Source organism: Lipophrys pholis (assembly GCF_963383615.2).
Source record: "Lipophrys pholis genome assembly, chromosome: 13".
NCBI lineage: Eukaryota > Metazoa > Chordata > Actinopteri > Blenniiformes > Blenniidae > Lipophrys > Lipophrys pholis.
This window is the reverse complement of record NC_137632.1, coordinates 23,953,420-23,965,102: the sequence shown is the minus strand read 5'-3', so window position 1 is coordinate 23,965,102 and position 11,683 is coordinate 23,953,420. Positions and strand designations below refer to the sequence as shown.

General features: G+C 45.6%; 1 protein-coding gene across 5 annotated transcripts in view; it reads left to right on the top strand.

Annotated features, from left to right (window-relative positions):
* Positions 1 to 4,410, top strand: part of mao (monoamine oxidase) — a 35,705-nt gene extending 31,295 nt beyond the window's left edge. The window contains exons 15-16 of one of the 5 annotated variants that reach the window (XR_013935895.1): positions 866 to 1,323; positions 3,962 to 4,410. Coding sequence is in view for 1 of the 5 variants with exons in the window: in XM_080478098.1 (XP_080334224.1) it covers positions 866 to 1,021 (156 nt within the window). In the remaining 4 variants the exon portion in view is untranslated. Of the gene's footprint in view, positions 1 to 865 lie in introns of all 5 variants that reach the window. The other 4 variants (XR_013935896.1, XR_013935897.1, XR_013935898.1 and 1 more) reach the window with 4 other exon arrangements.
* The last annotated feature ends 7,273 nt before the right edge of the window (positions 4,411 to 11,683 follow it).

Here is an 11,683-nt window from a genome sequence, read left to right as displayed (position 1 = left end):
AAAAGAAGAATCTTGGACATCGATTATTAGAAAACTTGGAGGAAGACTGAAATTCAAAGACTTGATAGAAGAAGAAGATTCAAAGAAAAGAATAAGAATTACAGATTTACAGGAAGAAGAATGATTGAGGATTAGAAAGACTGTTTAAGGATTTAGTAAGATAATAATAGTAATAATACAGTTTATTTGTATAGTGCTTTTTATGGCGCTCAAAGACACTTTATATCATCATATTATAAAAATCAACGAGCATAAAATGGAGAAACATCACAAAAACAGTCATAAAAACACATAGTAGAAGGTGTAAAAGAACAGCAGAACATCAAACGCATTGGAAGACTTGAAAGAATAAGAAAACGCTGAAAACGATGTAGTTAGCATGCCGGGCCACGGGATGGCGCTGTTATTTGTTTTTGCAATGAAAGCGCACACACATGCAGCAGAGAACAATCCGCTCTAAACATTAACGATGGGAGAACACGGACATTCTAGTGGACAGACGACCAGGATGGATTGTTATTACGGTGACTGTCAAAATAAAAGTCCCAGGAGAATATGGACTGGGAGTCATGACACCACGGAGGAGTCATTGTCCTGATTGTCTCTACTGAGCATGTGCAGAACTACTAGTTACTACGGCCGTGAGGACCAGGAGCAACGTTTCAGAAAAGTTGCATTCTCTCCCGTTTCCATGGAGACGGATTCATTTCCAAAATGTCTTTCTTGCGGGAGCCGTTTTCCAAGAGGTTGTGTTCTCAGTGGCTCCGAGCTCCGTTGCTGTGTAAACGGAGACAAACACAACAAAACAGTTTTCCCTTTCTGCTTGTGTCTAACCCCCGCTGGCCGTCTTCTCCTCCCCCTACAGGACGTCCCGGCTCTTCCGTTCCACACCTCCTTCCTGGAGAGGAATTCCCCTTCGGTCGGCGGCCTGCTGAAGTTCATCGGGTTCTCCGCGGTCCTGTCCGCCGCCACCGCCGCCGGCCTCGCGGCGTACAAGAAGGGCCTGATTCCCTGGCGTTAAACCCGCCGCCGCCGCCGCCGGTCGTCCCGCTCCTCGCCATCGGACACATCTCCGCACGCAATCCGGCGCACGTCGTCACGGCCACAACGCGGCGAGCTACGCGGGGCGCGGCCCCTGTTTCGCTCAGACGTCACGTTGTGCGGCGTCTGTTCGGAACGGCGAATCAAAACTTCGGAGATGTCCGAGAGGAGTGGCCATTATTAATCTACGACAAATGAAGGAGAAAAGATCGGAAAGCCAACAAATATCTCACTATTACTGCTCCACACTTTGCCAATAACGTTTCTCGTGTGTGTGTGTGTGTGTGTGTGTGTGTGTGTGTGTGTGTGTGTGTGTGTGTGTGTGTGTGTGTGTGTGTGTGTGTGTGTGTGTGTGTGTGTGTGTGTGTGTGTCCACTGTATCTAATTACCTCTACTGATTTTCGGTGCTGATTCATTCCGGCGGGCAGTCGTAGCCATTTGATGAGCGTCACGGTGACAGACTGGTTCACTTTTTTTCTTTCTTTTCCAACTCGTCAACAAATCCAACAAAAAAAGCGAAACGATTCTTTCAGTTGTGTCTCGTTCTTGACAGTGTTTGTTCATGTGTAACTTGGGAAATGGGAAAATTCTACCTGCGACTGGGGGAAAAAAACACATTTGAACGTGTTTTTTTTTTTTTGTAAATTGGCATTTATTTGGATTTGTTGTTAATTAAAAGTGAAAATAATCCCAGTCTTATTCTCTGAGCCTGTAATTCGGGCGTGACGTCGTCGTATTATTCTAATCTGTGCAGTTATTGTTGGTAACTGTAATGAATGTAGCTTCTTCTTCACACAGTTCTCTTAATATAAATATGCTCATCACTCATTCTGATCTCTATATAATCACCTTTTATCACTGGTGAGTTACTTTACGAGTTAAGAGCTGAACTAAACAATTGATCTGGTATTAGTTTGTGTCCCTGTGACTGCGTTAGTTTCATTTTTTTTTTCTTATTGCTGCACTAATCAGACGCTTTACTGTGTGATTGATTGATTTAATGAGTGTCGGTCATGCAGGGGGTGGAGCTAACGCGTTTGAAAAAACGCTTAGGCGGGAAAAAACGTGAATCGCATAAATATTCATGGAGAGATCACACACACACACACACACACACACACACACACACACACACACACACACACACACACACACACACACTAAATCCGGTTAGATATCACAGTAACTGACAAACACTTCAGCGGCACTTCACGCTGATGAGCTGCACTTTGAGGTTTAGCGGGAATTTGTCTGACGAGACATCGTGTGTGTGTGTGTGTGTGTGTGTGTGTGTGTGTGTGTGTGTGTGTGTGTGTGTGTGTGTGTGTGTGTGTGTGTGTGTGTGTGTGTGTGCGTGTGTGTGTGTGTCTGTGTGTTGTTTTGTGTGTGTGTGCGTGTGTGTGTGTGTGATGAATCAGATTTTGGAGGAGGCAGACGCAAAGACTAAAAGCCGGTTGATGCAGATGCTTCCGGTGCATCAGTCAGTGAGGAGGAGAATAAAGTAGCATATAATGAGTTTGTGTGGAAAGTTGTGTGTGTATCTTGATTTGTGCATACACAGATGTGTGTGTGTGTGTGTGTGTGTGTGTGTGTGTGTGTGTGTGTGTGTGTGTGTGTGTGTGTGTGTGTGTGTGTGTGTGTGTGTGTGTGTGTGTGTGTGTGTGTGTGTGTGTGTGTGTGTGTGTGTGTGTGTGTGTGTGTGTGTTCCTAAAACGACCCGTAATTGTCAAAGACAGTGTGTCTGCAGTTCTACACCGGGGGTGTATTTTTGTTGAGGTCTGGCCTGATTGGAGCCCCTTGCAGTCCGGTTTTTGGCCCACGGGCTTTATGTTTGACTTCCCTGATCAACACAAAGGGGAAAGAAAGAAAGAAAGAGAGAAAGAAAGAGAGAAAGAAAGATCAATGATCTGTAAATGTCTTTGAGCTAAAATGAAACATTTACTGGTCTTCGTGGGCAAACCTCAACTCTTTAAAGAAGTCATGTTATGCAGCTTTTCAACATTTTCACATGGATCTCGTTAATTTCCTCCATTTGAATATTGGATCATAGGAGCTGCATTCAGAATCTGCTGTGTCTGTGTGAGCTGGACTGGCTCCGCCCACACATGCCCACGTTGGGAGGAGGAAGTACTTCCTCTCGTGGTGCCATGTGCCAGAGCAGAGCTGCCTGATTGTGGGAGGAGTCAAAGGGAGGGCCTACCTTGATTGGGATTGGCTAAACCCCCGATGACACTAAATAGGGTTTGATTTCTGATTGGCTGGTTGGAGCGTCATTCCAGGTATGGAGACGATTAGTACTGTGGGAAAGCCATTAGAAAGTGAATTTTGCATAATATGACCCGTGTAAGTGTGTACAAATAAATACTGCATTATGTACAAGCATATATCACACACACACACACACACACACAAAACTCTCCACACACACATTGCTTCTCATGTAGGAATCGTCGTTCTTGTCCCAAAGACCACCGCGTGTTCGTGTAGTTCATCTGTCGTGCCTTAATGGAAGTCGTGGTGTTTTTTTTGTCATTTCTCTCAAGTGCCTGTGTGGATCTACCGAGCTCTGCCCCCCCACCCACCGCCCCCCAACCCCCACCCCCACCCCCACCCTCCCCACTGTCTTCCCTCTGGATCTTCAATAACCATTAATACACAAATAACAGACAGAGAACACCAGTGTGTTTCAGGCTCCACTCACACGACAAAGTTTCAAGTAAAATCATTTTTCACGTTTTGTTTCAGACAAGTCTCGCGTTTTACGCGGCGATGTTCTGAAAACGATGTAGTTGGCATGTTGGGCCACTAGCTGGCGCTGTTGGAGGTTTTTGTAATGAAGCTTTTCACTCGAAAACTTCGCGTGAACCGGGCCTCAGATGTTTTCGCTCTCACGCCTGTTCCGTGCCCCTGGTACAACCAGGTCTGTGTGTGTGTGTGTGTGTGTGTGTGTGTGTGTGTGTGTGTGTGTGTGTGTGTGTGTGTGTGTGTGTGTGTGTGTGTGTGTGTGTGTGTGTGTGTGTGTGTGTGTGTGTGTGTTTTGTCCCGTGATTGCAGTGCTTCACTGTCTCCCCCACACTCCCTGCACTCCTTCCCCCTTCCAGACCTACTCCAGAGATGAGAATTAAATGATGTCACTCACGTTCCTCTGCCGGATGAACAAACAAAGAGCCGGAGCTCTCCGTCCCCCCATGGCGCTCTCCGTCCCCCCCTCACCGGATCGTCTCTATCTGGTCCCGGTTGATTCCGTTCCTCATCTCCTCCTGTGCATATGAGCCTCCTTAACTTTCTTCAGTGTCTTTGATTCCTCAAGCCAAGCTGGTGACGTTAGACAAGTGAATTAAAATGTGAAATAAATCTTTTACTCGTCTTAAACTGTCTCGGTGTTTCATTGTGTCCGTGAAGGTTTTCATCAGGCATCAAAGGGAGGCCGAGTGCAGTCCAACATGTACAGGATACTTAAGAAGAATAAGAAATTACAACAGATGTGTTTAAGTGAAAACGTTTAATTTCTGAATCTTTTCAGAAAATTTCGTGTTTGCATTGGGAACGTTTTAAAGACGATGTCCGTTTCCATGGAAATGGCAGAAAAGCTCACATCTTTTATCCGAGAGCCGTTATCAAAACATTGTGTTTTCACTGTTTAGTGTGTAAATGGGCAAAAAAACACAACAAAATCTTTCTATTTTCACTTGAAAACGTTCAAAGGGCGACTCAGTGTCGTGTAAACGGACCCCCTAAAAGTGAAGAAAGTTTTGCAGATTTTTTCCAGAATTCCAATTGGCTATCGTGGCTTCATTCTTCCCCGTTACACTGCCCCCTACAGGTTTGGCTGCTCATAGGAGCTCCGAACCAGCTGTTTATGCGGGTCTGTGTCAATGCTGATTTTTTTTTTTTGAAACGTAGAGGGGGAAATATCCGTTTTTGGAAAAACCCAGGAATGTGTAAATATGCCCTCAGTGTGAGCACTTCCTGTTCAGGTCTCTCTGTTCGCTCAGTGATTACCTGACTCCTCGCTAATGCGCCTCACCTGCTTCTCCACCTTTCCAGTGTATAAAAACTCACCTCCTTCACATTCCTGCTGCCAAATCGTCCAGCGTTTCTTCTTGTGTTTCTCTCTTTTACACAGCGTTTTCAAGTGAAAACGCTAAACTTTAGTTGTGTTTTGGGAGTCTGTTTAAGTGAGACGGGCGCTCCGAGTCACTGAAAACACAACTTTCATGACTGTAGATGAGGGCGAAACGCAACTACGTGTAGAAGGCAGAGGGGCTGCTGCTATGCAGACATGAGGGTAAATAAAAAACAAAAAACTCCACTCATCCAGTTTTTTTTTTTGTGTCGGTCCATCAGATCTTGACGTTTCCGTCCCGAGTGGTCAGTTAGTAAACCGATGCTCTCGTCCCGGGACACTACGGCTGAGTTCACGTCGACGAAATATCCCCCCCCCCGGACACGCGAAACCGACTGTTATCTAATTTGCTGCACAGTGAACAAAAAGCAGCCGACGGCCCATAAAGTGGGTCAGAACGAGGCGCCCCTGAGCCGGAGCTAATTAAGACAGATGGATAAGCGGTTTATGCCGGACTCGCGTCGGGTGTGATTCCGAGCCCCGCGGCCCTCGCAAAGAGACGCTTTGTGCAGCGTCGGCATGTGTGGATATTTACTGAATCTCATCAGAATCTCAGGCAGAAAGAAAACTGCCCAGAGAGCTCGTGATCATTTTCAGAGTGCGGGAAGGAGGCGAAGAAAGAAATAAAAACTCTCATCGCCGTAGAGGAAAGAAGAAAGCGAGACCAGCGGGGGGCGCCAGAAAATTGGTGCCAGTTTGAGGCTTAATAGGCCCACTTTCACTTGTCAGGAAATCCACTGGGGTCGTCCTCTCAGTGTGTTTGTGTGTGTGTGTGTGTGTGTGTGTGCGCACTGCAGGGATAAGATGCCGTCCTCTTTTATCTCTTCCATACTTAATCTAATCTCCTCGCTGCAGGGCAACTCGCATGAATTCAGGAATTAGAAAATAAATACAAATCACAACTCGACGTCAATTACAGATAATTTCCTTCTGGTGTTTATCGGTCCGCTCGTCTGTCAGTGTTCTGCTCCCACTTTATCTCAGTCTAACTGCGCCTGGAGCTTCGGACTGAACCCAGCTGACAGTGAGTGAGAGGCCATTAGACTGGTCGGCAGTCCATCAGAGGACTCGCACGCACGCACGCACGCACGCACGCACGCACGCACGCACGCACGCACGCACGCACGCACGCACGCACGCACGCACGCACGCACGCACGCACGCACGCACGCACGCACGCACGCACTGCTTATTTTAGGCCCATTTTTAAGTGGAAACGGTAAAGATTTGTTGCGTTTTAGGTGTCAATGAGGGGAAAACACAACTTTTTGAAAACGGCTCAGAAGGTGGAACTTTTTGGAAAAAGCTTAATCTCCATGGAAAAGTGCAAAAATGCAACTTTTTGAAAACGCTGCTGCTGCTCATGTGGCCATAGTAACTACTTCTTCTGCACATGCTCAGTAGAGACAATCAGAACGATGTTTCCTCCATGGTGTCATGACTCCTAGTCCATACTCTCCTGGGACTTGGTAGTTTTATTTTGACAGTCACTGTAATAACAATCCAACATTGTCGTGTGGACACGAACATTGTTAATGTGTAGAGCCCATTGTTCTCTGCTGCATGTGTGTGTGGTTTCAGTACAAACATGAACAGACGGTGTTGTATTTGGTGCTATATAAATAAAGTTGAATTGAATTGATTCGAATTGAACAGCACCAACTAGTGGCCTGGCATTCTTACTATATTGTTTTCAGCGTTTCTGTCATATCCATGTTGTTGTTGTTGTTGTTCGTCGTCTTCTTCTTTTGGGTTTAGCGGAAGTTTGCATCCATAAAGTTGCATCACCGCCATCTGCTGGTTCTATCTATCTACATTGTTTCCCACCGATCTTGTCGTCCCTGATGACTGTCTCCCTCACCCTCTCGCATCAGCAGCTTTTTCGTCCCTGATGACTGTTTCCCTTCTTCCTCTTCTTCTTCACTTGGGTTCAAGGGCAGTTGGCCTCCGTGAAGTTCCACTACCGCCATCTGCTGGTTTCAGCTAGTCCAGAGCATTCCCACCGCTCAAGAAAGAAAGAAAGAAAAGCTTGGTGTGAAATTGTTGACGTGAAAAGTTTGAAACGCACATCGTTTTCAAAATGTTGCAGTGTAAACACGAAACTTTTCTGAAATGAAAATATTTTGTGTTCATGTGTATCATGTGTTTGTATTGTAATTTAATCATTTAGCGTTTATGTAGTTCAATTGGTAATCACATGGTGAACATTCCACATAGACTCTAGATGGTTATATATCTATTAAGTCATTTGTTCATTTCGTAGTCGCCCACCATGAGTCTTTACCATAAACTGAATAGCTCTCAATATGTCCTTGATGGCTGCTGTAGCTCAGTGGGTTGAATGGCTCATCATTCTACAGCAGTTCTCTGGCAGTTCGATCCCCCATCTGCCCCGTCCATATGTCCAAGTGTCCTTTTGGCAAGACACTGAACCCCACGTTTGTCCCAATGATGTGTGGACACCTTGCATGGCAGCTGTCACCACTGGTGTGTGTGAGAGTGTGTGTGAGTTGGGTAAATGTAAAGCTTGAAGTGAAGTCCATGAACCACGACTTAGTGAGAGGCCGGGATACATCAGACACCAAGTTCATCATTTTCCCATCAAAGCTGAGGCGTTATAAGCAAACATTGACAATGTGGGAGGATTTAAACGAGTTGTGATGGCTGAATGACTGGATCAGAAAACAAACCTTCTGTCTTAATTACTATTACGCAAACATTCTGTTTACTGGAGAAAGGCCTCTTTAATCCCACAAGATGAGCGTCGTCTGCAGTGGTCAGTATTTATCAAAAGGAAGGAAAGCAGGTGAACCAGCAACAAGGACAGTAAAGACGCAGTGAAGCAGGACAAAAAGGGAATCGGGTGAAGGCTGCGGTTCAGTTGAGGCTCGTCTCTCAATCCTGAGTTTGGCAGTTCAATTCCCCGTCTGCCCTGCACACATGTCCTAGTGCCCATTGGCAAGACACCGAACGCTGAGTTCCTCCCGACAGTGTGTGAGCGCCTCGTGCGGGAGATGTGAGAGTGTATACTTAACAGATGACGTAAAGCTTGTTCTTGTGCCTGCCTTAGTGGCAAGGCGCATAGATCACTATCGTAGGAGGCCCTTTATTATGATTGTTATATTTCTACCATTTTTATATGCGGGTAACGAGTCCCGCACCGTGACCGAGAGCAGGCAGACAAAGAATTTACTCTAAATTCCCAGCAAGAGTGTGTATGTGTGGTGTATTTATCTGTGATTGTCCTGAGATGGCTGGATGGATGGCTGGATGGATGGATGGCAGTAGTAACACCCTCCTGCAGTTCTGAGCAAATCCACCAGAGGGCAGGCCATAACCATGGACGTAAACCCAGTGCAGACTGCTCTGGAGCATCATACCAATCACACATTGTTTTTTTTCCCCCTCCTCACTTGCTTTCACTGGCTGCTGCTGTGAGAATTGCTCACATGCACACAAAAGCACATGAAGGGTGGGTGTGGGGGGTCTCGCTGTCACAATAATCCTGAACTGGGGTTAGTCATGTTGTCTCCGGGCCGTTTCTGCAGGTTGACATATGGCCACTTATGTTGTTCTCATCACTCCTGTCGGAGCTGCGATCGCCTGCGGCCCGTCCAATCCCAGCCTGACACAGCGGGCTTAGTCACTGTAACCACTTTCCAATCCCACGCTCAAAGGCTCCGACAACATATGCTTTTCCCAGCCTGCACCGAAGGTTGTGTAACTACTGCGTGCTGCCCGGCAGCTGCATGGGAAGTCGCCACACTGACGGTGCTGGGGGGTGGCTGTTTTCCTTCACTACATGTACATATTGATGCACCCCCCCACACACACCCTTCCCCTTTCTCACGACTACACACACCTTTAGACACACTGTCCTCTCTTTATTAGACCGCCGCCCTGCTCCCGGCCCTGCCGCAGCTTGCTGTGATATGAAATCTGACACTGTCAATTTGCCTCCCAATCCGTCACACCGTGGATTGGATTCAGACGGCGGTGTTGTGGGGGCCGGGGACTCTGAGCTGTGGCCTTGGCAACCGCCAACCGTCCGTCCACCCACAACCACGCCTCAACGGGTTCCCTCAACGGTGAAATCGTCTGCAATCTCCCGTTAAATGTTCCCACTCCCACACTCTGTGTTAGATTGTTTTTTGTTTTTTCTTTGGTCTGCGGGTATCAGGGGTGCTTGGAATCTCTCCCCTGGGTGCCGAGGTGAATTGCAGAAGTGAAGTGAGCTGAAAATCACTGTTTCTGATGGATTGGATTCAGGTGATTTAAAATGTATTACACATTTGGGGATTATTCATTGTTTTTTATGACTGTCTTGGAGCAGAGATTCCTAGTTTGGTGCAGGAGAAGCTGTGTTCAAAAGCCAGACAACAACAAAGAGATCAGCAACAAATAAATTTGCAGTGTCCTTCATGGCGCCGTCAGACAGTGAGGACGTGGAAGTGACGAGTTGAAACGAGGTGAGGACTGACTTTTTTTGGAGAGTGATTCAGGAACGTCCTGAACGTCCCACCAGTCAATCACGATTTGGATTCATCAATTAGCCTAATGAGGATGATGTTTGCGCTGGGTATAATGCAGTTCAACTTCTACATGCTGCCACTCAATAAACAACATGAAACAACTACAATCTTTATGCCGATGACACACGACTATGTATTAAAACAGACTCTACCTGCTGTATGGTCTGTGCATCGTCCTCAAATTAAATCTACAAACGACGTTTGTTCTGTTTGGATGAAGGACGACTTTGATCAGTTAAATAGTTCAACACTGGAAGCTGTCCTCATCACAGTTTGAGGTAGAAATTGGTGTTTTGGGTGTCCATCCAAAAAATCAGGGTGTCCAAAATATATTTGGGCGGTGCTGGTTGCGGTATATACAAAGATGTATACAAAATAAATACTAAATAATACTCCAGGAGCCACATACAGTATATTATATATTATATTTATATAAATATTGCTGTAATAACCTTTGAATTTTCACTTCAAAGTTTTCAATTGTTGTGGCCCACAGTGCACGTGATGAAACTGTCTAGAATTTTGCAAGATCAAACAGTTAATACTGCAAATGACTACAATCTCAACATAAAGACAATTTTAATGAAACATTCTGGTGCAAAATACAGTGAAATGTCAAAAAAACAAAAAAACCAACCTATAAATCATATTTAATCACCTTGCTTGGAAAATTGACCATCCAAATGACGTCTGGACGGCTCGCTGCCTAAAACTATGGTTCTCATTAGCACCCCACATAACACATTGCCATCTTCCATCACCAATGTCTCGTTCTTCCAGGACGTTCCCTTCTCTAGTGCAGTTCACAACATTGGGATTAAATCCAACCTTCACCTAAAGTATAACGTATATCTCACCTTGACCACCTGACAGAAACAACTGAATCTGGAGTGTTTATAAAGTGAAATATCTCAAAAATGTCCATTTCACAAAAAATGACGATTCTATTTGTCAGACTTTTCTAGTCTTTAGATAACGTTTTTTTTTATTTTAACTGTTACTACATCCACCACTCTTCTAGATTTTATAGAGATTAAATGGATTGCATTTGGAATGGAAAGCTAACGGTACAGGAATCAACAGGCAGACTGCGGTTCAAGAAATTAATTTATACGCGGGGGGGGGGGGGGGGGGGGGGGGTTCCAATTAAATCATAGTTTGCAGCTCTTTTCCCAGAATTAAGCAGTGAATGGTTCAGTCATTCAAAGGGATTTTTCACAGCACGGTAAAAGCACACGCCGTTAAAGCTAACGCTTTATGACTGACCTACCAGAGCTTCAGTTAATGCTTTTCACAGATTTCAAACTGCGGCTCCAATATGAGGCAGTACATTGCAGGTAATAGAGTCATCATCGCCACTCATCCCAGCTGCCTGGAACAGCAGGCCCTTTATGACGCAGCAGGTCTGGATGGAGCCATCCCAGCATGCACCGAGCCCGAGGTGCTGGGAGCTTCCACCACCTCGCACTGCTGAAAGGCTTTCTAACTTATTGTTCTGGGCTGCTGGGACTTCTGCTGGATTCACTGCCAGATCCTCAATTGATTACAGCACCTCCTCTTGTTAGGCATTTCACTCTTGCCTCTCCAGTCGTCCACACTCGTGATTTACGGAAGATGTTTGCAGGGATTTCGTCACGCTGGAAGAGGAAGTAGATATGCAATGTTCGGGTTAGGTCTGCCTGCGTGTTTTAGAATCTCTTCATGGAAAAGCTTGACGTTTTATGAAATATACTCTCCTTCTTGTTTTGCTGAGAGGATGAAAATAACATTGAGGATATACCACTACAACTTTTGTATGATAGATGTCGTCCTTGACAAAAAACAGCTCAACATGAGAATTTTAGGTTTCGGGTGTCATTTGTAAAAATCTTTTTGGCGAAATCATATTAAATAGGAAATCAAGAATGTCATTCTGTAAAGCGCAGAACTTTGCCACATTTGTTTGCCGAACCGAGTTAGCATCACTAGCATGATAGCCGTTAGC